Source organism: Diaphorina citri, unplaced genomic scaffold, assembly GCF_000475195.1.
Source record: "Diaphorina citri unplaced genomic scaffold, Diaci psyllid genome assembly version 1.1 scaffold969, whole genome shotgun sequence".
Taxonomy (NCBI): Eukaryota; Metazoa; Arthropoda; class Insecta; order Hemiptera; family Psyllidae; genus Diaphorina; species Diaphorina citri.
Genome location: NW_007378400.1, coordinates 35,974 through 63,195, shown reverse-complemented (window position 1 = coordinate 63,195; position 27,222 = coordinate 35,974). Strand labels below are relative to the sequence as shown.

General features: G+C 39.0%; 3 protein-coding genes across 4 annotated transcripts in view; 1 reads left to right on the top strand and 2 right to left on the bottom strand.

Moving 5' to 3' along the window:
- LOC103513442 (cyclin-C) overlaps nt 1-4,328 on the bottom strand; it is a 6,672-nt gene extending 2,344 nt beyond the window's left edge. Inside the window, exon 1 of the mRNA XM_008478272.3 lies at nt 4,031-4,328. Coding sequence (XP_008476494.1) covers nt 4,031-4,062 — 32 coding nt within the window. The 5' untranslated portion in view covers nt 4,063-4,328. The remainder of the gene's footprint in view (nt 1-4,030) is intronic.
- Nucleotides 838-2,972, top strand: LOC103513429 (U6 snRNA-associated Sm-like protein LSm4). 2 transcript variants are annotated; one of them, XM_026826626.1, is made up of 6 exons: nt 838-866; nt 982-1,082; nt 1,630-1,671; nt 2,048-2,146; nt 2,275-2,464; nt 2,727-2,972. In XM_026826626.1, the coding sequence occupies exons 2-6, from the start codon at nt 1,080-1,082 to the stop codon at nt 2,789-2,791; spliced, it is 399 nt and encodes a 132-aa protein (XP_026682427.1). In that variant the 5' UTR covers nt 838-866; nt 982-1,079; the 3' UTR covers nt 2,792-2,972. The 2 variants fall into 2 exon arrangements, with proteins under 2 accessions (XP_026682427.1, XP_008476479.1); XM_008478257.2 differs by lacking the exon at nt 838-866 and having other exon boundaries at nt 907-1,082.
- Nucleotides 4,329-4,343: 15 nt separating the features above from the next.
- Nucleotides 4,344-25,510, bottom strand: LOC103513441 (serine/arginine repetitive matrix protein 2-like). Its single transcript, XM_026826624.1, has 18 exons — nt 25,415-25,510; nt 25,042-25,206; nt 23,370-23,578; nt 22,633-22,793; nt 19,548-19,782; nt 18,722-18,819; nt 18,124-18,328; nt 17,480-17,694; nt 17,034-17,147; nt 16,655-16,659; nt 16,502-16,518; nt 9,951-10,190; nt 8,945-9,105; nt 7,685-7,828; nt 6,990-7,168; nt 5,490-5,679; nt 4,846-4,990; nt 4,344-4,404 (listed from the first exon to the last, which is right to left on the bottom strand). The coding sequence occupies exons 1-18, from the start codon at nt 25,508-25,510 to the stop codon at nt 4,344-4,346; spliced, it is 2,640 nt and encodes an 879-aa protein (XP_026682425.1).
- Between the last annotated feature and the right edge of the window lie 1,712 nt (nt 25,511-27,222).

The following is a 27,222-nucleotide window of genomic DNA, read 5'->3' as shown; positions in this document are numbered from 1 at the left end:
CTACGCCGCGAGAGAAAGGATAGAGACACATAATGTAGAGAGAAGCAGGCGACGAGAAGCCGCCAGATGGATCATTACCTTCGAGAGATGAAGCAATGAAGCCAAAAAATGTGCGTGACGCTCAGACTTACGCAGTTTTTTTCGTCCGTTAGGTAGCGCCATAATGCAAGCGCGCTAGCGGGGGAGCAGAAAGAACTGCGCAGAAACGTATGCGCACAAACACATTAATGCGTTGCCTGCGAGGGAGCTTTGCTCGGGACATTTGATGTGACGTCATCGCCTACGGGAGCGTATGCCGTGACGTCAAAGTTCACGATTTACCGGTATTTTTTTAAATCGATTTATCTCGGGATCTAGAAGTCGTATAAGAAAAAAATTCCGTTGGTCCTCATTTTTCCTGCTCTATGACTTTGAAACATCACCCAAGTAAGCGCAACTGATCTATTCTAATTCTTTCGTCTTGAACTTTTTTGTGCCCCCCCCCCAGGGTAAGGCACTTTTCTCATGACTTTTCCACGTATTAGAATAATCGATTATTAATCGATTAATAATCGATTAATCGATTATTTTTTATAATCGATTATTGATAATCGATTATGTGAAATAATCGATTATTCCCAACACTACTTTCGGGTAGAGCGGAACGATCGGGAATTCGGGATCAGAAATCGGATTGTTCAACCAGGGTTGCCAAGTTTCCCCTCAGATTTTTTTTTTTTTTTTAGAAAATCCCTTTTGCGGAAAAATATTTTGATTGGCGGTAAAATTTGAAATTTAAAATTTTGGTGTTATTCGTTTTCTTACTCTGAGCCTGTACTGTAGAAAATAGAAGGAAAAAAATCATTCTTCATCCTATTTTGCTGCAAAATATTTTGATTGGCGGTAAAATTTGAAATTTAAAATTTTGGTGTTATTCGTTTTCTTACTCTGAGCCTGTACTGTAGAAAATAGAAGAAAAAAAATCATTCTTCATCCTCTTTTGCTGCAAGCAAGGTAGAAACGTTTAGAAACTTGAATTTTCCATTCACACGCCTGTAAACCATTGAAAATATTTCGAGCAATCAACGAAATCAACAAAAATGGTAAGTTTTTGTCATAAGCCAAAATAAAAACACCTTGCATAATAGACGGGAGTAAAATAGAGATAGAAATGTAGGTATACTAAAGTGATCTACCTTTATTTTTAAAGAGGTTTGATTGAGGGAACTGTATCTGCTTAGGTCTTATCATCCCAAAAGTAAAGAGAAGGAAGACAGGACAGGAGGAAGCCAGCCACTCTGAAAACAAACATCCATTCAGGATAAAATCTGCCCTGGGTGGAAATCAAACCCATGACCTAGCACTGATGTGATCTACCCTTACCCTTGTTTATTCAATTTGGAGGTGTGGAATTTGAATTTGGAATCAATACTAAAACAGGGATAACCTCAAATGTACCTATACATTTTGAAATCTCAAGTGATAACCCTTAACTTTTGATACACCACAAGAATCAATACTAAAACAGGGATAACCTCAAATGTACCTATACATTTTGAAATCTCAAGTGATAACCCTTAACTTTTGATACACCACAAGACTAAAAGTGTTTAGTTCTATACTTATGGTAATTCTTTTGATTGATTTCAGTTGCCCTTGTCACTATTAAGAACAGCACAAAATCACCCTATGGTAAGTATACTGAATGCACAAATCCTTTGTGGCTTTTTCTTCCCCCTTTGAAATGTGTCTAGTGCTCATACATGCCTTTTGGAGGTGGGGCTGGACTGACCTAAAACCTACTCAAGCCAGTCCAACTCCACTCCCAAAACCCTGAACTGGTGTGAAATATTTTGATTTTTACAATAACACTACCATTGATTAAATACTGTTATTTCAGTCCAGTATTGTAGTAGGCACCTATAGTGTGTACTAACTACTAATCTACTAATAGAGTCAAGCTGGGATGGTGTGAAATTTGAAATTGATCAAAGAAAAAATAAAATCATTGAACTGCTGAAATTATAAATTGAATACCTACAGCTATGTAACTCATTTTATTTTACAGTTGGTTGAACTTAAAAATGGAGAAACATACAATGGACACTTGGTAAACTGTGATCACTGGATGAACATCAATCTCCGTGAAGTCATCTGTACCTCAAGGGTAAGATAGGTACCTACTTAGTAGCCTTTATTTTTGGTCTTTGTTTTGTATTGGATTTTATCTTCAACAGAGAACTTTTTAAAAAATATTTTCTTAGGAATGTTACACTTTTTCCTTTTTGTCTTCAGGATGGTGACAAGTTTTGGCGTATGCCTGAATGTTACATCCGAGGAAGCATGATCAAATACCTCCGTATCCCTGATGAAATTATTGACATGGTGAAGGAAGATCAAGTGCAGAGGACAAGACAAAGGGATTCAAACAGAGGAGGTCGAGGGGGTTCCAATCAAAGAGGTCGTGGTGGTCACAACATGAGAGGTATGAGGGCTAATAATGCACCTAAGCCAACATTGAACAGAAATGAGTTATTTTATTATTGTGGTATTATTCTATTGATCACATGCTTATTGTAAGTTCAAGATGTAGGTAGAAAAGGTTTTATTTTTATCTTTTGTTTTGTTGTATTGCATGAGGGTTTCTTACATGTAGGTACTTTAAAATTGTTTGAAAAAATGCTTTAGAAGTGCTATCATTGAAAATGTGTCCATCATTGATAGATGTTTATGCATCTCATTTTCAGGGGGACTTGGTAACAGAGGAGGCAAGAATCCCAGAAACCCATTGGCACTCAAGAAATCCAAATAAAGTCATCTTTAATTCTCTTCTCCGCCTGTTCAAAACAAAAGCCATCCATCATCAGCCACATACAAAGGATGTGTTTTCTAATATACTACTCTATCCCATTACTTTGTTTATTTACTGATTTCTCCCTGTTGAAAAATTACGTTTAAACTATAGCGGAATACCATCTTCCACCTACACAAAAGAAAAAAATCAACAGAAGAATGGATCTCTTTTATAAAATGATAATGTTTAACTAAGTATAATTTATTAATTTTATAATATTATAAATAGACAATGTACATATTAAATATTTAAATAAATAACTTTCACCAATACAAGTTGGTTTTGATTTTATTGTAAAATAAACTAAGTATAATTTATTAATTTTATAATATTATAAATAGACAATGTACATATTAAATATTTAAATAAATAACTTTCACCAATACAAGTAGGTTTTGATTTTAATGTAAAATAGGTAATACAATTAGGTCAAAATGAGTAAGACATTTGTTGCTACAGTGATACAGTAGAACCCCGATTTTATGAACTCGAAAATCCGAGCTTTTTATTTATTTTTTAATTGAAAATCAGGCTTTTTCTGTTAATGTTAACAAAATTTTCCGATCAAACAGAATATGTATTAGGTATTATTTTTTGTTTTATGATAGTCAGATGCTCAAGAGTCAGGTGGATTTGAATATGCTCAGAGTAATGACAATGACAACTGACATCAATCATGGTTTTTGTTTTTGAGTCTTGGTAGCCAGCCCAGTTAAATTGGAAGGGAGCACACCTGCCTTGTAATTGCTAGGTCATAGGTTCAATTCCTGCACAGGGCAAAAACCCTATCCTAAACACATAATCATGCTTGGAACAACTGGCTTTCTCTGATCCTGCCCTCCCCTCTTGGGACCAAAGGCTCTCTGTTGTTACAGCTCCCCCCATGAAACCTTTTTTGAAGAATCAGTGGACCAATGTGCAACTATTACCTTTACTAAACCTTTTTTGAAGAATCAGTGGACCAATGTGCAACTATTACCTTTACTAAACCTTTTTTGAAGAATCAGTGGACCAATGTGCAACTATTACCTTTACTAAACCTTTTTTGAAGAATCAGTGGACCAATGTGCAACTATTACCTTTACTAAACCTTTTTTGAAGAATCAGTGGACCAATGTGCAACTATTACCTTTACTAAACCTTTTTTGAAGAATCAGTGGACCAATGTGCAACTATTACCTTTAGTGAGATACTTACTAATGAGAGCTTTGCCAAAAGTTCCCAGCCATTTTGTCAGTAGGATATGGTATACAGGAGGTAAAAATATAAAGGTGAGGTAACTGGTAATACACAAGGTTCAGCTTTTAAAATATTCACATAATTAACACAAAAATTTGGAAACTTTTCAGAATCAGAACCGTTCAAGTCATGATATCTTATTAACTTATCCTTGTCCTCCTGATCCTTCAAAGCGTCAAAGCCAAAGAGCTAATCCAGATTTCCAGAAATCCAGAGATTCCAATCAAAAATCAAATCCAAATTCAGATCTTTCGGACTTTCGGCTTTCCATTTAGGAGGCTATGGCTGCAGTATGCTGTAAAAGGGTCACAGGATATCCACATATTTGTTTCCTGAAAGTCAAAATGAAAGTGTTAGATACATTACCATGACTTGAAAGGAAGAAATGTTAGTGCTTTACTTAATTTAATTACTGCCATAGTTGCTAATTATTCCTTAATTTAATTACCACAAAAAGGAAAAGTTCATTGGGCTCATTTATTATTTCTTCTTATCTTTGAGGTTTGATATTGTAAAAATGGAGGTCTTATCCCGTAATCAAAAAGAGGAGGACAGAATAGGTGAAAGCCGTTCTTTGAACGAAGCTTATCTTCTCGCCCATCTGATGGGGGACATACTACGGGATGGGCATGCTACGACACAGACCACATGCGTCTAATGTAGCAGTTGTTTCATTGCTACGAAATCAAAACGGCGGTAAAACACTCATCTTTTGTAAAAAAAAGTTCGCCTTCGGCGGGAATCGAACTCGCGACCCAGAACATTTTACTTACCTAATGTTGAGATCATGTCTAGCATGGAGGGCCCGTGTGAGGGGGTCAAACATTTGTCTCCTGGCCCTGATTTTCTCTCTTAGTGCAGAATGAACACCAGGCATGGAATGAAGCAGAACAGGGGCGGTATCGAGATCTTGGTATTCTGGTGGAGGAGAAAATGGAACAGCATATAGCTCATTTGTACTGCCAGGATTAGAGTGAAAAGTCCCTTTAACCCCGCAGAAGGTGCCGGGCTCGATTCCCGGAGTAAAAAAAAGTATTTTGATGGGAAACATTTTAACCGGTTATTTCTGTTTCTGGTGTTGACCCAGCACCCAAATGGGATAAAACAACCTAAACGTGTGTTTTATCGTAGAAGAACATACCATGTGATGAACCTGCTACAACACAGACCACACGAGTCTACTGGAGCCGTTGTTCCATGGTTACGAAATTAAATCGGCGGCGATTTTTTTTTTCTTCTTTCTATTATTTGACTTAAAAAAAGTTGTTGTTTACAAATGCGAAGGAATTAGATATTAAGCCATTTTCCTACGTGCGTCCCCAATTTTCTTACAATATCACTGCGAGCTTCCACGGCAGGGCAATTTATCAAGTGTGCAGCACTTCAAAAAGTATTTGTAGCGAATTCATAAACTCACCTCCAGATTCCCGCGGAGTAGCACCGTTGTTCTGCGGTTTATCCAGACCATACTTCTGTTTCAACCTTTCCACCATGTCCTTCCCAGCATACGCCTCGGACACACCTAGCCGGGCTAACATCTGACCTGGCTCCCAGCGAGCTTTCACCGAGCCTGTCTCTTCTTGAGCCGCGCTTGGGGGTTTGGTTTCCTACAAGTAGAGAACGAGATTGTGGTTACACACAGGGCTAGGCTACGCTGGGCTTGAAAAAGAAAACTAACAAAACGCCTAGCCGAGCTAACAATTGGCCTGGCTCCCAGCGAGCTTTCACCGAGCTCGTCTCTTCTTGAGCCGCGCTCGGGGGCTTTGTTTCCTGTAAGTAGAGTACGAGTGGCTACACACAGGGCCAGGCTATGCTCGCCACTTAAATACATGGGCTACTTAAAATTGTAACATTCCATCTTGATTCACAATGGTGGCGATTCAAAGTATGGTGGTTTATGTGTGTTTGGTGGGGTGGGGTGTGTGTGTTACCTACATGACTATTATCTTCCTGTGGTTAAATTAGCAGGGAGATAAACAAAACGACTAATAACTATTTACAGGACAAATATTTATAAATTACTCCAATAAAACATAACAGGTGGGGTGCGGATTAGTCAACAACAGGTGCCGTACCCCAAAAAATACGCTGAATGATTTCAGCAACAGTAAACTTGCAAAGTATTTGCTACAGAGACAGTACTTTAAATGAGTAGCGATTAATGGCGGCATTACCAGAGTTAAAACAAATTTCATGTTGGGGCACGGTTAGCCCAGTGATAAGGCGCTTGCTTGCCATGCAGAAGGTAGTCAACAACAGGTGCCGTACCCCAAAAAATACGCTGAATGATTTCAGCAACAGTAAACTTGCAAAGTATTTGCTACAGAGACAGTATTTAAAGGAGTAGCGATTACTGGCGGCATTACCAGAGTTAAAACAAATTTCATCTTGGGGCACGGTTAGCCCAGTGATAAGGCGCTTGCTTGCCATGCAGAAGCTCCCGTGTTCGAATCCCAGAGTCGACAAAAATTTGCACTCGTTTTTCGCTTGCAAAAATTTCAACGGGTTACTTTCTGGTGTTCTCGTGTTGACCCAGCACCTGAATGGGAAGTATTGTGTCTCTTCTCACGCATCTGATAAGAGGCATACTACGGGATGGACATGCTACGACACAGATCACACGAGTCTAATGTAGCAATTGTTTCATTGCTAAGAAATAAAAACGGCGGTGAAACACTCATTAATTTCGCTTGCAAAAATTTCAACGGGTTACTTTCTGGTGTTCTCGTGTTGACCCAGCACCTGAATGGGAAGTATTGTGTCTCTTCTCACCCATCTGATAAGAGGCATACTACGGGATGGGCATGCTACGACACAGATCACACGAGTCTTAATGTAGCAATTGTTTCATTGCTAAGAAATAAAAACGGCGATGAAAGTGACGAAACACTCATTAAAAAAAGTTCACTGTTCTTACCTTTACAAGACTTGCCCAGTCTACGCCTAAAGCATCACTAATGCTCGCCTTGGTGTCCAAATCTTCATCAGATGCATCTTCAAAATCCAAATCGAAATCATCAGCTAGGAGCCTCTGCGTGAGAGGATCCTGCATGGGACCACAGATGAGCGCCGAGATTTTGAAATCGGGTTCATCATCTGGGAATTTAGGTAACAAGTATTTTTTTTAGTTTGGTACACGTACCATTATCATCCTTCAATCCTTCTGGAAGGATTTCAGCAAAATGGCCATTCCTCACGAGCCAGACGGAATATTCGAATGAAACTTGAAATTCCTTCTTAAAACATAATAGACGTCTAGTTGTTTTTGAAAGAAAAATCGAGGAAAAGAAAAAAAAAAATTCAGGATTATCTGGGTTAATCAGAAGAGTCAGCTCCCATGGTGTAGTGGTCACTGCACGCGGGAGACCCGAGTTTGATTCCCGGCGGGGTCAAAAAATTTGTATCATGCAAAAGATTGATTCCCTAACTGACTAAAAAAATTCCAAGAATTAAAGAGTTTGTCTCTCATTTAAGGGAGATGTTTTAATACATGGGTTTCTGTGGGTAAACACAAGTTAAACAACATGGAATATGCTTTGGCAGCCAGGGTGTTAAGGTTGAAAAATGGCGAAAGTTGATTCCTATTGTCCCGGACCGGCGGTGATTTTCTACCGTGCTTGTCCACTCTGTGGGGCGGAGTTCGAGGCCGCTTAGGGGAAGCTTTTTTATCGGGCAGTCGACGCGGTGAGTGACTTTTGCGATCTCTTTTGTGAGGGGGTGGCGAATAATTGCCGCGTCCTTTGTCCTTCTTGTTGGCTAAAGGGGAGAATGAGGGTTTTCGGATTTAGATAGATAGCCTTATTAGTATGATATTGTTGATGTTGTAGCGGCTTTAGCTTTCGCCGAATGGTGATAGCAGAGTAAAGATAAGATATCTTTTTGTATCTGCCATACACCGGGGTAATGGTCTCTAGCCATGTTTAATTGGCTCGACCTAAACCGCAGTCAACCATTGTGAGGACTTGTGCTTATTTTTTAAAGCAGAGAGACCCTTTGAAACTGTCATCTAGGTAGGCTGGTTTGGGTTTGCTGTTCTCCTCCCTGTTTACACCTAGTCCCACAGCCAGACGCTAGTCTACTCTCTGTTTAACGTCCCCTAGCTAGACGAAGAGCCGCCAGAGAAGTATGATGTCGTGTGGTTTGGTCGTAAGGCCATTTCACAAAAAAAAAAAAAACATATTATATCGAGGTGTGTAAAGCTGTGTCCACACATAATCGACCAAGGTGAATCTATGTTGTCGAGGTATAGACACAGCCTAACAATAGGTACTTAGGTTAGAAATCACACATGGAAACTTATTATCTCGAAGAAAAATGTCTCCTTTACCTGGCGCTCCTCGATTCTGTTTGACCGGAGATACTTTTCGTTTAATTGTTCATCGTAAAATAAACAAACAATTATATGTATACTAAATGCAAGCTCGCTTCGTTCGTTGAATTATTTCACCTTAGTGCAGAATGAACACCAGGCATGGAATGAAGCAGAACAGGGGCGGTATCGAGATCTTGGTATTCTGGTGGAGGAGAAAATGGAATAGCATATACCTCATTTGTACTGCCAGGATTAGAGTGAAAAGTCCCTTTAACCCCGCAGTAAATAAGGTCTTATATAGTAAAAATAGTTGCCTTGCAGAAGGTGCCGGGCTCGATTCCCAGAATTTAAAAAAAAAAGTATTTTGATGGGAAACATTTTAACCGGTTATTTCTGTTTTTCTTCTTATCTTTGAGGTTTGATATTGTAAAAATGGAGGTCTTATCCCGTAATCAAAAAGAGGAGGACAGAATAGGTGAAAGCCGTTCCTTGAACGAAGCCTATCTTATCGCCCATCTGATGAGGGACATACTACGGGATGAGCATGCTACGACACAGACCACATGCGTCTAAAGTAGGTATTCTGCCCTGGGCGGGGGTTCGCGCCGAATTGGGTGCAGTGCGAGAGTGCGAGTGCAGGGGGGCACCTCGCCTGTCATCACCGCGAGAGCCACTGTGGGAGGATTGCTTGGAGGGTTCCACTCGGGATGCTTTGGCAAACCTGTGGAGGAGATGGGTGACAAATGAAGTGATTTGTGCTTGATTTCACACTTTTTTTTAAAGAGGTTTCATGGTGGGAAGGCTGTTATTTCCTTAGTTAAACTCATTATTCTTCTTAGCTATTTCCTCTATTCAGACGGTCGGCGTTTCTCGTCAGCCTCTCAATCAGCCCTAGCTAGGGTGATTGCTTTGGACTGAATTTGGTTTTGGCTACAATAATTACTTTCTATTTTTACGATGCATTTCCCACTCAACCTTTGCTATTTCATTAGCAAGGGACATTTCAGGCTGGTATCCTCCTTGTTTAAAGCCCCTCAGTCAGACTGAACTGGTCTACTCCCTGTTTAAAGTCCCCCCCCCCTGACTAAGCTGGTCTACTCCCTGTTTAAACTCCCTAAGGTTAGGTCAAATCAATCAAAATCATGAATCTTTGTGGTAAAGCAGAGGAGCTTTTTCACAAGTCAGTCAGTCAGTCAGTCAGTCAGTCACACAAGGGGCTGTATATATTTTAGATTACACTGGTAATGACGCCACCGGTCGCTACGCGATTAAAGTAGCTTCTCACTAGTCCTCAAGAAGCTGAGTGCACCCCGAACTACAAGCACTAAGGCGAAAAAAATTCGGGAATCGAACCCGGGACCTATATTAGCTACTTAGTAGCAAAAGTCAGGAGTTATACAACAGGAGCTGCAAATCCATACAATCTTCTTCTTCTTCTCCTCCTTCTTCTTAGCCTTTTCCTATTTAAATAGGGTCGGCGTTTCTTGACAGTCTCTTCCAGGCAGCCCTATTGTGTACCTCATGTCCCGATAAATTTTTCTCACCCAAGTCTTGATTCACACAAACCCCTCACCTTTGGTTCTCTCCCATTCGTTTCGTCTGGTTCGATCCCACTTGTTGTCTTTGCCACTTTTTGAGGATGAGTGAGGCTTCATTTTGGATTTGGACTGAAAAGAGATGATATGTTTGAAATTAGCTAACAAGGTGTCCCCATCCGAGTACTTTCTATCCCATTCTCCTTCCCCTTCATCAAACGAGCGATCCCACTTGCGTTTCTCATCCGGGTATCTTACTGACGGACTCATCCTATGAAACAGAGAGGTTTTTGAGGGTTAGGGTATGTATTTTTATTTAAAGTACCTTCCTTCGTGAATTTATTTGTTTTACTTAAAGCAGAGCCTTTTCATAACTTTTATGGGCATCTCAGCATTACTAAGTGCCTCCTTTTAATTTATTGTCATCCACTCGTATCTTCAATCTTTACACAAAAATTTGGAAACTTTTCAGAATCAGAACCGTTCAAGTCATGATATCTTATTAACTTATCCTTGTCCTCCTGATCCTTACTTTTTCGGAGTTTTGACCTCAGATTTGGATTTTTCACAACTTTTACGTAGGAATCGACCTTTTATTAATAATATTTTCCCAATTGCAACTCCTCCGTTATCTCATGGGTGACTTTTTTGTACGGGTCACAAATCGAGCTGGAAATTAGTGTTGGGAATAATCGATTATGATAATCGATTAATCGATTATTATTGATAATCGTAATCGTAATCGATTATAAAAAATGATCGAAAGTATAATCGATTATGAAAAATAATCGGAAAATCACATTTTGCACAAATCGAAAATACCTGGACATGATGACAGCTTTAATCCATTTTCAGAGAGGGATATCAAGATGTGCAGAATGTTAGAGTGATATCAAGGTTCTCTTGATATTTACGATGACTTCTTGTTCTATCTGTCTCTCTTAGATGAAACTTTGAGCTCTGATCCTTTGGATTAAAAATTGATAAGAGATTGGGTTATTTAGTGACTTTTTTTTTTAATTGAACCGTCTTATTTCGAATTCTCATTATGTTTCAGGTCCGAGCTGAATATCAAGGTCGAGGTTGAAGAAGAAGGTTCGAGAAAGGTAAGATTGTATTACTTTTTCAGGCATCCGAGTGGGGAGTGAGTGTTTCATCTCAGTATCTCACTTTTGGTTACCTGACTTTTTTAACAAGTTTATTCTTCATTTTCAAGCGTTTGCTGATAGAGGTTGTCTGTTCTCATAAATTCATTCCTCTTGAACTTTTTTCCTTGTTGCTTGAAAAATATTTAACATGTATGTCATTAGGTATGTAATTTATTGTTCTCATATCATAATTCAAAGACATTTCCTAGAAATGTTCCAATCGACATGAGAAAATTATTAAACGCACGAAATTCACTGAAAAGCCAAGTATAATATTGTTTTTCTTCTGTTCTCATATCATAATTCAAAGACATTTCCTAGAAATGTTCCAATCGACATGAGAAAATTATTAAACGCACGAAATTCACTGAAAAGACAAGTATAATATTGTTTTTCTTTCATTCCCTCCAGAGAAAACATGACGTGTCGGGACAGAGTGAAGATCTCAATGCCTCAGGACTATTGTCGCCATCTGCGATTAAAAAGGAAAAGAAGAAGAAAAAGAAAAACAAGGAAGAAGCCCCTGCTGAAGAGAGTCAGCCAGTGGTAAGTAGAAAGTTGGAACTTTTTTAGGAGTCACACACAAGAAGGCCTTCTGTTAGATTTAATTGAAACTAATGAATCCTAGTTAGCTTGAAAGGTAGCGCGTCTGCTTAGTAAGCGCTAGATCGCGGATTCGATTTTCGCCTGGGGCGTTCGTTCTTGGAACGGCTGACTTTCTCCTATCCTGTTTTTCATTCTCCCTTCAATTTCGGGAAGATACAGCCTCTGTTGTTAAGTTCCCTCTATCAAACACTTTGGTTTCATTATTTTCAGGACGAATCAACAGAAGTGAAGAAAGAGAAGAAGAAAAAGAAGAAAGACAAGGAACAAGCTAACAGTTCTAACTGAGAGAAGAAATGAAAACATGAAGGCAATTCTGAGAAGTGACTCGAGCAGAACATTTCAGATCCCACGTCGAGTCTTTTGTGCAGTATCCTATAATTCCTATACTCTCCATTCATATTTTCATCAATTTGAGAGTTGAGTAAAAATTGGTCATAACCCAAACAGAGAAGTGATTTGTGTGTTTGTACAGGCTTCATTAATGACTCCAAATTGAGCTGGCCGTTTTGGGTGAAGTGAATGACTTTTTTTTACAAGTGAGAAACCCCATTTGGTGTTCTAGACTACCCATTTCGGAGAATACACATGTGACTTTTGTCCTAATTAGACCCTTCAGTTTTCTGTACGATTTCGATTTGAGAATTCCTTTGTCATTTGTTGGTTCATGTGACGGTGGGAAAAATCCCTGGTAATTTCGAACCATAATTTCTGTGTATGGCTAGGCGGCTAGGTACATACATATTATGTATCTATTCAAGTTGGTCTTTTTAGCCAGTTTAAATTACTGACTAAGGCACCATTGTTTTGTTGATTGACAGTTTTCATTTGTGTAATATATCAATAAAGTTGAAGTTTTTTATAATAAAAGAAATTCTCTGTTTTCTTTCCAAAGAGGAAAATAAATTAAGTTTAGATAGAGTTAGTTAAGTATGTTCATCATTTATTGAACTGTAGGTAGGCACACAATAAATTAAAATACAATAGGAACAAAGGAACATACATAATGAGCATTACAGTTATTGTTCGATTTTCGCCTGGGGCGTTCGTTCTTGGAACGGCTGACTTTCTCCTATCCTGTTTTTCATTCTCCCTTCAATTTCGGGAAGATAAAGCCTCTGTTGTTAAGTTCCCTCTATCAAACACTTTGGTTTCATTATTTTCAGGACGTATCAACAGAAGTGAAGAAAGAGAAGAAGAAAAAGAAGAAAGACAAGGAACAAGCTAACAGTTCTGACTGAGAGAAGACATGAAAACATGAAGGCAATTCTGAGAAGTGACTCAAGCAGAATATTTCAGATCCCACGTCGAGTCTTTTGTGCAGTATCCTATACTCTCCATTCATATTTTCATTAATTTGAGAGTTGAGTAAAAATTGGTCATAACCCAAACAGAGAAGTGATTTGTGTGTTTGTACAGGCTTCATTAATGACTCCAAATTGAACTATTTTTGGGTGAAGTGAATGACTTTTTTTTACAAGTGAGAAACCCAATTGGTGTTCTAGACCTACCCATTTCGGAGAATACACATGTGACTTTTGTCCTAATTAGACCCTTCAGTTTTCTGTACGATTTGAGAATTCCTTTGTCATTTGTTGGTTCATGTGACGGTGGGAAAAATCCCTGGTAATTTCGAACCATCATTTCTGTGTATGGCTAGGTACGTATTATGTATCTATTCAAGTTGGTCTTTTTAAATTTAAAATTACTGACAGTTTAAATTACTGACCAAGGCACCATTGTTTTGTTGATTGACCGTTTTCATTTGTGTAATATATCAATAAAGTTGAAGTTTTTTTATAATAAAAGAAATTCTGTGTTTTCTTTCCAAAGAGGAAAATAAATCAAGTTTAGATAGAGTTAGTTAAGTATGTTCATCATTTATTGAACTGTAGGTAGGCACACAATAAATTAAAAATACAATAGGAACAAAGGAACATACATAATGAGCATTACCTGGGTAATTATGCAGAAGTCACGTCCCGTGGAAAAGAACAGCTCCTTTTGTATTTTACGTAACCCTATAATAACACTAATCACTGCTCTAATTGTGAAAACTCCTTCTTGTGTTTAACCTAACCCTATAATAACACTGGTCACTGCTTGTTTGTGTCAGTTCCTTTGGTAGCAATATTCCACGGACGTGACTTCTGCACAAGTACCCTACGGAATATTTAAATGGAAATGAGATAATACTTATACATTTTAGATAATACTTCAGATCTGAGTAGAACAGGTTGTGGCTGAGATATTTTTCACCCGTTTGTATTATGCAAAATTTTCTGACAGAATAGTCTATTTTCATCCAAGATACACAAGTCTACGAAGTTTCATGTAAATTGGCCCAGCAGCTCACATGGAAACTTAACACCATTCAGAATGGTGGAGCCTGGATGTTAAACTAACTAAGCATACAATACAATACATCCTACTGAGGGAGATGAAGCTTGTATAAAATTATTATGTATCCACTGAATATATCCAGCTGTCAAAATAATACAAAATTTGATAAAACAAATTAAAGAAAGATCATTGATTTCAAGTCTCACTTTTTATTTTCCTATCTACTGGGCTGGGTTTTAGGCTTTGGCATCTTTGCAAGGAGGGCTTGGATTTCCTTCTTCTCATCATAAGATTTCCACAGATCAAACAAATTCACAATGAGCCGGGCTATTTCCTGAATCTTTTCCAAGTCCACATTCAGTTCTGCAAACCAAGACTTGAGATCTTTTTGTAATATCACACATGCTATTTGAAGGCAACCTGTGGAGGAAGAAAAGGTTAATTTTAATTATTGAACATGGCTAATATTCTGAATGAAGTGATTTTTTTCTTTTTTACTTTGAAATTCCATATAAGTAGGCACCTTATTTTGATTATTATTATTTTTGTATAATTTAATCAAGATTAGGTGCAATTTCAACTGATGGAGTAAACTTTTTTCCTTGTTGGTTTTTGAAAAAAAAAAAAAAAAAAAAAACTCAGGATTATCTGGGTTAATCAGAAGAGTCAGCTCCCATGGTGTAGTGGTCACTGCACGCGGGGGACCCGAGTTTGATTCCCGGCGGGGTCAAAAAATTTGTATCGTGCAAAAGATTAATTCCGTGACTGACTAAAAAAATTCCAAGATTTAGCGAGTTTGTCTCTCATGTTAAGGGAGATGTTTTAATACATGGGTTTCTGTGGGTAAACACAAGTTAAACAACATGGAATATGCTTTGACAGCCAGGGTGTTAAGGTTGAAAAATGGCAAAAGTGCCACAGAGAAGAATAATGAAATACGGCTATACGTATACATACCTGACACGTTAGACCCCGGTTCGGAATCGAACCCTTCCTCATCTCTGTTGAGTATTTCATCGGGATCGTCACTAATATCGCTCAGCACTTCCGCCAATTCTTCTCCCGATCTTCCGCCCCTGGGCTCCCGCTTGGACACAGATCGCTTCCCATCAGGACCTCCCCGACGGGGCCACTCCATACCATCATTCCATTCCCCTGTGTCCCAGTCTGGAGAAGAGCGAGCGAAACAAGGTTAGGTCAAATCAATCAAAATCATGAATCTTTGTGGTAAAGCAGAGGAGCTTTTTCACAAGTCAGTCAGTCAGTCAGTCAGTCACACAAGGGGCTGTATATATTTTAGATTACACTGGTAATGACGCCACCGGTCGCTACGCGATTAAAGTAGCTTCTCACTTGTCCTCAAGAAGCTGAGTGCACCCCGAACTACAAGCACAGAGGCGAAAAAAATTCGGGAATCGAACCCGGGACCTATATTAGCTACTTAGTAGCAAAAGTCAGGAGTTATACAACAGGAGCTGCAAATCTATACAATCTTCTTCTTCTTCTCTTCCTTCTTCTTAGCCTTTTCCTATTTAAATAGGGTCGGCATTTCTTGACAGTCTCTCCCAGGCAGCCCTATCGTGTACCTCATGTCCCGATAAATTTTTCTCACCCAGGTCTTGATTCACACAAACCACTCACCTTTGGTTCTCTCCCATTCGTTTCGTCTAGTTCGATCCCACTTGTTAAGAACCCCGATTTTATGAACTCGAAAATCCGAGCTTTTTATTTATTTTTTAATTGAAAATCAGGCTTTTTCTGTTAATGTTAACAAAAATTTCCGATTTTTTATTAAAACCCTCACAAAAATTGTGAAGAATAATGCTAATATGAACATATTTTGTCCTTTCAGTTATATAATATGTTACTAAAAGGACAAAAAATCAATAAATAAGCATTTACTGTCGAGAATTTGCCATGTTTTCTAATGTAACCCCGATTTTATGAACTACCCCCATCCGAGTACTTTCTATCCCATTCTCCTTCCCCTTCATCAAACGAGCGATCCCACTTGCGTTTCTCATCCGGGTATCTTACTGAGGGACTCATCCTATGAAACAGACAGGTTTTTGAGGGTTAGGGTATGTATGTATTTTTATTTTAAATACCTTCCTTCGTGAATTTATTTGTTTTACTTAAAGCAGAGCCTTTTTATAACTTTTATGGGCATCTCAGCATTACTAAGTAAGTGCCTCCTTTTAATTTATTGTCATCCACTCGTATCTTCAATCTTTTTATACGTGGTGATGCCGCCACTGATCACTACTCGATTAAAGTCAATTGTCCTCACGAGGGTGCGTGCACCCTGAACTCCAAGTAGAGCCGAAAAAACCTCGACCCCACCGGGAATCGAACCCGGAACCTCCGGCGTGCAAGCATAGTGTAATGCCCACTCGGCCACGGAGGTTGTTCATCGTAAAATAAACAAACAATTATATGTATACTAAATGCAAGCTCGCTTCGTTCGTTGAATTATTTCACTACTCACCTCTCATTTGAAGGATAGAGATATTGGAAAAATCCTACAATGCTGCAGTGAGCACTAAAGTTGTGACATAATAACACAAAGAAACTGCATTTACAAAATTTAATCAGCTCTCATGGCGTAGTGGTCACTGCGCTCGCCTTGCACGCGGGAGAGCCGGGTTCGATTCCCGGCGGGGTCAAGAAATTTGTATCATGCAAATGATTGATACCGTGACTGGCTGTTGCGGGGCCCACTCAGCCTCGTGAGGAAAATGAGTAGCTATGTAATATAATGCGCATAGCGACCGGTGCCAGCATGGTAGGTAAACATTGGATTTTAGGATTATTGAGATATTGGAAAAATCCTACAGTGCTGCAGTGAGCACCAAAGTTGTGACATAATAACACAAAGAAACTGCATTTACATTACAAATCCCCCGTTACAAAACTTTAGCTGGTAACCATACACTGATATTTGGATTTATACCCCTGCCTCGGTGGTGTAGTGGTCAAGACGCTCGCCTGGTAAACAGGTGGGCGTGGGTTTGATCCCACACTGTCTTCCCTGCTCCTCATTCCAGATTCATAATCCCTGGACCCAGCCCTGCTTGTATGTTCTGAATGCACCCTGTCCAAACCTCGGTCTCTTGGTCTTTCCTTATCCATACCTGCCAATACAGCGAAGAACACGGTCAGTATAAACATTGACCGCTAGGCTATGCACTGGTAGTTTTTTTTTTCCTTTTCCCATATACAAACGGGGTCGGCGTTTTTCGTCGGCCTCTCAATCAGCTCTAGAGTAATCGCTTTAAGGCCAACTGGTATTGGCTAAACAAAATTTTCCGAGTGGATGCTTTTCGCACTCAATCTTCAATATAGCATAAGGAAATTTGGACTAGTCTACTTCCTGGTTATAGTCCCCTAGCTAGACGCTCATCTACTCTCTGTTTATAGTCCCTGATCAAGACATCAGCTAGGCTAAATAAAGCGCTGAAATTACCTGGTGTGCGTCCTTTATCTTTGTCACTCCCTCGGTCCCCCAGATAGCTCTTTCTCTCCAGAATGCGATCCAGTATTCTGCCCTGGGCGGGGGTTCGCGCCGAATTGGGTGCAGTGCGAGAGTGCGAGTGCAGGGGGGCACCTCGCCTGTCATCACCGCGGGAGCCACTGTGGGAGGATTGCTTGGAGGGTTCCACTCGGGATGCTTTGGCAAACCTGTGGAGGAGATGGGTGACACTTTTTTAAAGAGGTTTCATGGTGGGAAGGCTGTTATTTCCTTAGTTAAACTCATTATTCTTCTTAGCTTTTTCCTCTGTTCAGACGGTCGGCGTTTCTCGTCAGCCTCTCAATCAGCCCTAGCTAGGGTGATTGCTTTGGACTGATATTTGGTTTTGGCTACAATAATTACTTTCTATTTTTACGATGCATTTCCCACTCAACCTTTGCTATTTCATTAGCAAGGGACATTTCAGGCTGGTATCCTCCCTGTTTAAAGCCCCTCAGTCAGACTGAACTGGTCTACTCCCTGTTTAAAGTCCCCCAGCCAGACTTTGTTAAGACTAAGGAAACATTCCTTTAACAAGCGAAATTTCAGTCTGGTATGCTCCCTGTTTAAAGTCCCCCAGCCAAAGATAAACTATTCACCTATCAGGTTCCTTATGGCGCCTGACGTCTGTTCCTCTCTCCCGGTCAGGTCTCTCGCGGGGCTTGAAATCTCTGTCCTTGTCCCTCCTATCCACCTCTCTCTTCTTAGCGTCTTGTCTCGCCTTGTCTGGAGATTTGCGTCGCTCCTTCTCCAACTCAGCCTCCCTCAGGAGGCGACATTTCTCCCGTAACCTTTCATCCTCACCTGGAGAAGAAAAAAAAAATCAAAATTAAAAAGAGTTAGGTAACTTTCGAGGGTATACAAAACACTTGGTAAAACAACTTAAAATAAAGAGGGGAAAATGATGACAATCTGCTCTTTTTTTTTATTTACAGATTTACAAGATTTTAAAATTTTAAACTAATAAACCAAAAAAAGTTAATGGGTAAAAAAAAGAAAAAAAAATCGTTCCGAGAACGAACCCAATCTGTTTAGGGGGCGAAGCCTTCCTCCCGAGCACGAAGGGCTAGTCCTAAACAGATGAGATTCTTCCTCAAAACGCCTGGCTTTCTATTAACCTGTCCTTCTCTCTTCGACATTGGGACGATACCTCCGATTCTTGATCAAAAAAGCATAGTAAAATAAAAGTAATCTTACGTTTGTCATGTCCAGTATTTCTTCTGTTATCCTCCTTGATATGTTTATCGAATCTTCCTTTCACATTCTTTTGCTGTTTGCCTCCTCTGTCAACATTCCTGAAAATACCATCATACTTATTAGATACAATCTTCATCTCTACAATAAGTAGAAAAGCGAGATCAATTTACAGACTGATCAGTCTGATCGCTCTATCTCCAGAACCGTCCTTTCACATTCTTTTGCTGTTTGCCTCCTCTGTCAACATTCCTGAAAATACCATCATACTTATTAGATACAATCTTCATCTCTACATTAAGTAGAAAAGCGAGATCACTTTACACACTGATCACTCTATCTCCAGAACCTCAACACCTAGAAAGCTGAAATTGGGTAGGAATGTTCCAGCATAATAGTTTTACCATGTATAAAGTTGGCCATAAAAAAATTATAGTGAAATAAAGAAGATAATTTGATAGAGGGAACTGTAACTGCTAGGGTCTTATCATCCCAAAATCAAAGAGAGAAAACAGGATAGGAGAAAGCTAGCCGTTCGGAGAGAGAACATTATCCGTTCAGGATAAAATCCGCCCCGGGCGAGAATCGCACCCGGGGCCTAGCGCTTGTAAGGCAGACGCGCTACCAACCAAGCTAACTAGGCTGGCAAAGAAGAAGATGAATATTGATATTCTCACCGATCTAAATTCCTCCTCAACGGAGGACTCTTGCGTTGCAAGTTGTTTCCTGGGCGAGAATCGCACCCGGGGCCTAGCGCTTGTAAGGCAGACGCGCTACCAACCAAGCTAACTAGGCTGGCAAAGAAGAAGATGAATAATGATATTCTCACCGATCTAAATTCCTCCTCAACGGAGGACTCTTGCGTTGCAAGTTGTTCCCCCTCTGATTCCTATTGTCCCGGACCGGCGGTGATTTTCTACCGTGCTTGTCCACTCTGTGGGGCGGAGTTCGAGGCCGCTTAGGGGAAGCTTTCTTATCGGGCAGTCGACGCGGGGAGTGACTTTTGCGATCCCTCTTGTGAGGGGGTGGCGAATAATTGCCGCGTCCTTTGTCCTTCTTGTTGGCTAAAGGGGAGAATGAGAGTTTTCAGATTTAGATAGATAGCCTTATAAGTATGATATTGTTGATGTTGTAGCGGCTTTAGCTTTCGCCGAATGGTGATGGCAGAGTAAAGATAAGATATCTTTTTGTATCTGCCATACACCGGGGTGATGGTCTCTAGCCATGTTTAATTGGCTCGTCCTAAACCCCAGTCAACCATTGTGAGGACTTGTGCTTATTTTTTAAAGCAGAGAGACCCTTTGAAACCTGTCATCTAGGTAGGCTGGCTTGGGTTTGCTGTTCTTCTCCCTGTTTATACCTAGTCCCACAGCCAGACGCTAGTCTACTCTCTGTTTAACCTCCCCTAGCTAGACGAAGAGCCGCCAGAGAAGTATGATGTCGTGTGGTTTGGTCGTAAGGCCATTTCACAAAAAAAAAAAAAAAAAAAAAAAAAAAAAAAAAAAAAAAAAAAAAAATAAAGCTGTGTTCCACAACATAATCGACAAGTCGATCGACAAAGATAGACTAGCGTTCGGAGCTATAGTCGATCCACAATAGATGTAGAAATCACACTGGAATATAATTCCGCAGAAAAAACCCCTAACTGTATGACGGGACTTCGCTTATTAGGTTTAGACTAACAGATACTGTTCAAAACTACTAATTCTCACATGGAAACTGTATTCACTCGAAGTCTACTTCCACTGACCTGGCGCTCTCGATTCTGTAGGACAGCGATACTGGTTGCCTTGAATAGATTGTCGTACTCGTGTCGGACTTGACTGGGGAACTCTCTTCTTGTACTTCCTTTTGGTCAACACAAAGCCTTTGGGATTTCGGACGACCTTCTTGTCGGGGAATGCACGGCTTTCCCTACTAGTGAAAAAAAAAAATCAAGACTCAAAGAAGGTGAGTTATATGGGCTTCCAACAATTCTTATTTTCATTAATGACATTTCATTCTAACATTTAATTATTTTTAATAATGCAGTCTGCTAAGTCTGGCTAAATTTTGAAATACAAAAACAACACTTTGTCACAAATCCGAAACTGACTGACTGCTTCTGTACTTCATTAGCCTACCATTAAGAGTGGATTTCTCAAAATTACCCCAACCCATACCCTCTGAGCTACCAAGTAAGATCGTATTGTTAAAAAATACTTTACTTGTGTTTCTGGAATGAGCGAGGCTTGTGCTTGGGAGAGGGTGAAGAGGAGGCCGAATGTCTCTTCTGTTTGTAGCGAGCAGCGGATGGTGTTTCCTCTGATGAAGAACTGGAGGAGGAGCTCTGTGATGAAGAAGATCCAGATGAAGACGAAGAAGACGAGGAAGAGCTGTGCTGCAAAATTAAGAAGCAAAAAGGTCGCAGGTCATTCTCAGTAAGTCTGGATTACTTATATGACTTTAAAAAAAAGTTATAATAGAGGGAACTGTTGTCCCGAAATCAAAGAGAGAACAGGATTACAGGATAGGAAAAAGACAGCCATTCCAAGAAAGACCACTCCATGGCAATCAAACCCGCGACCGCTTATAATAGTCCTAAACAAAAATGGACGTGTCACACAAGGGATCAGGAAGAGACCGCCTTAAATAATACAAGGCAGGCGCGCCACTTAACTGTACCAGAAGGTGAGAATTAAATTTATTTTCTCTGAGCCAAGTTTAGACAATGTGACACTAGTATGGCCATGAGAAAAGACTGAAAAATTGGTATTTTCAGAAGGGAGAAAAAGGAGCTCTTACCTTCCGTTTCTTTTCTGCCACAACTTTGTGTTTAGATCGGCCATGATGTTTACTCCTTGAGGTATGGTGGTCAGATTTGACCTCAGCGTTCAGCAATTCTCTTCTCAGTAGTTCAAGTCGTTTTTCCAACACTTTCTCATCAGCATATTCCAAATCAGTTTGATCCCAACTGTCCCAATTCTGATCGGGACTGCTCCTGTCTTTGCCACTTTTTGAGGATGAGTGAGGCTTCATTTTGGATTTGGACTGAAAAGAGATGATATGTTTGAAATTAGCTAACAAGTACTTTTTTCTGTAATTAAATAATAGGTAATTAGGTGTGACATAGACATCTCAGCCCAATGAAGAAGCTGTAATAAAATTCAGTGTTGTGAAAAATCCACCAACTAAGTAGGTACATGAAAAAAAAAGTGTTTTGTTAGAGCCCATGAGTAAGGAATAGATACCAACTTACATGATGTCCAGATATGCCTGGCTTGCTGATATCCTGAGTATCAGATCCTGATAAGTTTATGTGAGAACCAACATACCTGAAAATGTGAACAACCATGTTTTTTTCATTATTTTGATAATAAATTACATAGTACAATTTTTTACAAGTTTTTTTATAATTAAAATAATAGTTACATTTTTATTTATTTATTTACAAATTACAAAGTAAAAGAACTGTACTAGTTGTGTAAGGTATGAAAAAAAAACTTTGAAATTTATGGAGGAATGTTAAAGACCAATCCATCCAATAACATGAATTTAAAACACTTCAAATTTAAGGGTTGGTAGGTAAGTAAGTTAGTATAGTTAGTACATTAATTATTAATATAAAGTTAAACTTACAAAACCCTGCACCAAAAAAGTATGCATCAAACATGAAATATAACTCTTAATAGATAGTGAAAAACAAAAGTTATTAATAGGTACCTATCTACCCAAGTAACCTTTTTTTCTTCACACACATATTTCAATCTTTTAATATTCTATTATTTAATAATAATTCTATGCATACAATGGTTGGTAAATGATGAAAATGAGAGGACTATGTTGTCGAGGTATAGACACAGCCTAACAATAGGTACTTAGGTTAGAAATCACACATGGAAACTTATTATCTCGAAGAAAAATGTTTCCTTTACCTGGCGCTCCGCGATTCTGTTTGACCGGAGATACTTTTCGTTTAACAGGTGGCGTAGCTCGGTGTCGGGACTTGACTGGGGAACTCTTCTTGTACTTCCCTTTGGTCACAAAGCCTTTGGGATTTCGGACGACCTTCTTGTCGGGGGATGCACGCTTTTCCCTAGTGAAAAAAAAAAATCAAGACTCAAGAAGGTGAGTTATATGGGGTTCCAACAATTCTATTTGCATTTCTTAAGACATTCATTCTAACATTTAATTATTTTTAATAATGTCAGTCTGGTAAGTCTGTAAATTTTGAAAACAAAAACAACATTTTGTCACAAATCCGAAACTGACTGACTGACTGCTTCTGTACTTCATTAGCCTACCATTAAGAGTAGATCTTGTACTTCCCTTTGGTCACAAAGCCTTTGGGATTTCGGACGACCTTCTTGTCGGGGGATGCACGCTTTTCCCTAGTGAAAAAAAAAATCAAGACTCAAGAAGGTGAGTTATATGGGGTTCCAACAATTCTATTTCTTAAGACATTCATTCTAACATTTAATTATTTTTAATAATGTCAGTCTGATAAGTCTGTAAATTTTGAAAACAAAAACAACATTTTGTCACAAATCCGAAACTGACTGACTGCTTCTGTACTTCATTAGCCTACCATTAAGAGTGGATTTCTCAAAATTACCCCAACCCATACCCTCTGAGCTACCAAGTAAGATCGTATTGTTAAAAAATACTTTACTTGTGTTTCTGGAATGAGCGAGGCTTGTGCTTGGGAGAGGGTGAAGAGGAGGCCGAATGTCTCTTCTGTTTGTAGCGAGCAGCGGATGGTGTTTCCTCTGATGAAGAACTGGAGGAGGAGCTCTGTGATGAAGAAGATCCAGATGAAGACGAAGAAGACGAGGAAGAGCTGTGCTGCAAAATCAAGAAGCAAAAAGGTCGCAGGTCATTCTCAGTAAGTCTGGATTATATAACTTTCCTCTGATGAAGAACTGGAGGAGGAGCTCTGTGATGAAGAAGATCCAGATGAAGACGAAGAAGACGAGGAAGAGCTGTGCTGCAAAATTAAGAAGCAAAAAGGTCGCAGGTCATTCTCAGTAAGTCTGGATTACTTATATGACTTTAAAAAAAAGTTATAATAGAGGGAACTGTTGTCCCGAAATCAAAGAGAGAACAGGATTACAGGATAGGAAAAAGACAGCCATTCCAAGAAAGACCACTCCATGGCAATCAAACCCGCGACCGCTTATAATAGTCCTAAACAAAAATGGACGTGTCACACAAGGGATCAGGAAGAGACCGCCTTAAATAATACAAGGCAGGCGCGCCACTTAACTGTACCAGAAGGTGAGAATCACAATAAGAAATACACAGGAAGCAGAGACTGCGGGAGAGAAAACTTTTCCTCGCTCGCCTAATATTTGAGTTTCGTTTATGTTTGTAGTTTGATAACTACAAGTTCGGCCATGCCTTTTCCACAAGTTTGGCCATGCCTCGGGATGAACTAGCGGGATTCCGGAGCGAAGCGACGGAATTCAGCTAGTTAGTTCATAAAATCGGGGTTCTACTGTACTTATTTTACTTAAAAAAAAGAAGAAGAATTGATAATACTTGGAAAAATATGAGTCATGAAAAGAGGAAGTAAAACTACTAGACTACTAGAGCATAAATAAATGTTAATTTATTATGTTTCTACACGAATGATAAGGCCTACCGCATATTGGGAACATAATCAAGTGACTTTTTGGTTGATATGTTACCGCCCGACTGCAATTACGCTTCGAATGTGCAGCAGGGCTAGTTCTTTGCTTGATTAAAAAAAAATTGCATTTTAAGTGAAAATCCATTGAACGTCAATGTAGTGTCAGTGCCCACATTTAGGAGGCTATGGCTGCAGTATGCTGTAAAAGGGTCACAGGATATCCACATATTTGTTTCCTGAAAGTCAAAATGAAAGTGTCACTGTCTTCCCTGCTCCTCATTCCAGATTCATAATCCCTGGACCCAGCCCTGCTTGTATGTTCTGAATGCACCCTGTCCAAACCTCGATCTCTTGGTCTTTCCTTATCCATACCTGCCAATACAGCAAAGAACACGGTCAGTATAAACATTTACCGCTAGGCTATGCACTGGTAGTTTTTTTTTTCCTTTTCCCATATACAAACGGGGTCGGCGTTTTTCGTCGGCCTCTCAATCAGCTCTAGAGTAATCGCTTTAAGGCCAACTGGTATTGGCTAAACAAAATTTTCCGAGTGGATGCTTTTCGCACTCAATCTTCAATTTAGCATAAGGAAATTTGGACTAGTCTACTTCCTGGTTATAGTCCCCTAGCTAGACGCTCATCTACTCTCTGTTTATCAAGACATCAATCGGCCATGATGTTTACTCCTTGAGGTATGGTGGTCAGATTTGACCTCAGCGTTCAGCAATTCTCTTCTCAGTAGTTCAAGTCGTTTTTCCAACACTTTCTCATCAGCATATTCCAAATCAGTTTGATCCCAACTGTCCCAATTCTGATCGGGACTGCTCCTGTCTTTGCCACTTTTTGAGGATGAGTGAGGCTTCATTTTGGATTTGGACTGAAAAGAGATGATATGTTTGAAATTAGCTAACAAGTACTTTTTTCTGTAATTAAATAATAGGTAATTAGGTGTGACATAGACATCTCAGCCCAATGAAGAAGCTGTAATAAAATTCAGTGTTGTGAAAAATCCACCAACTAAGTAGGTACATGAAAAAAAAAGTGTTTTGTTAGAGCCCATGAGTAAGGAATAGATACCAACTTACATGATGTCCAGATATGCCTGGCTTGCTGATATCCTGAGTATCAGATCCTGATAAGTTTATGTGAGAACCAACATACCTGAAAATGTGAACAACCATGTTTTTTTCATTATTTTGATAATAAATTACATAGTACAATTTTTTACAAGTTTTTTTATAATTAAAATAATAGTTACATTTTTATTTATTTATTTATTTACAAATTACTAAGTAAAAGAACTGTACTAGTTGTGTAAGGTACCTATGAAAAAAAAAAAACTTTGAAATTTATGGAGGGATGTTAAAGACCAATCCAATAACATGAATTTAAAACACTTCAAATTTAAGGGTTGGTAGGTAAGTAAGTATAGTTAGTACATTAATTATTAATATAAAGTTAAACTTACAAAACCCTGCACCAAAAAAGTATGCATCAAACATGAAATATAACTTTTAATAGATGATGAAAAACAAAAGTTATTAATAGGTATCTACCCAAGTAACCTTTTTTTCTTCACACACATATTTCAATTTTTTAATATTCTATTATTATTATGTATTTTTTCTCTTAAAAATATTTGGATGCATACAAATGATGAAAACGAGAGGAGGGGGGTATGACATAGAAAAAAAGACACCAACAAGTCCAAGAAAAACTTAAAGAGGTTAACATGAAAACAATAATGATTAACCACACCAGAAATATGTATAATGTTAACATTTACTTTAGCTGAGGAAAAAAACTATACAGTGTTAATTAATTTCCATGAATTTGTCAAATAAAAATCTCATTTACTTGCAATTTTTTCCATTTGGACATGTACCCGTTTTTAACCAGCTTGAACAATACACAATACTTTTGCTGGATGACTTTCCACCTAGTCTTTCAAATACACTCTGTCTTGATGCTGAATTCTCATTTCTATGTTTTGTCATTATTTAGAAATCTACATGAAAACAAAAAAGTGTTCAACACAGGTATTAATGTCTTCATATTGGTCTTGGGCCACAGATATTTGCATCTCACAGCAAGGTGGTATATTTAACAGGCATATGTACCAAGGAACATAACACCTTGATAACCTCATGGGGAAAATTACATTGCTAGGGCAAGAAAAGGAAAATATTTATATACCATATTTGCATCTCACAGCAAGGTGGTATATTTAACAGGCATATGTACCAAGGAACATAACACCTTGATAACCTCATGGGGAAAATTACTTTGCTAGGGCAAGAAAAGGAAAATATTTATATATATAATTACGTTATGGAGGGACAAACTGAAACATACCTTCATAGGCCAAGTGAACCCTACACCCAACAGCCATTACACTTGATTCATGATACTTGGAATTCATCCAATCTTCATGATCCAATTAGTAACCTTTGAAACCAATGCCCAAAGCAGATTTTTCCTGAAAAACAAAGAGATTGATTAAAATCTGGTCAGCTTAGCTTGAAATGTAGTGCACCTACCTAGTGATGGGTTGTGAGGTTGATACTAACCTGAGGCAAACATAATCCTGGGTCAATTGTAAACCCAAGAAATCTATTTGGAGTATCCTTTGTCATTATCATTAGGCAGCCTACTGTTGGGCAGGAAGGTGGCACACACAATTCTGTCTGAAGTTTGGAAACTTTGGAGAAAACAGTACCCAACTGAATAAATGTATTTCAAAAAAGATTAACAAGTAAAGGGTTTTACCTTCTATTGAAGAAAACGCTGTGATGGTCCACTATCTCAGGTCACTGAAAGCTCAAGCTCAAAGGGTTCCAAAGTTCCAAGTTGAAGGTAGTCCAAGTCCAAACACCCAAATTTGCAAATTTCA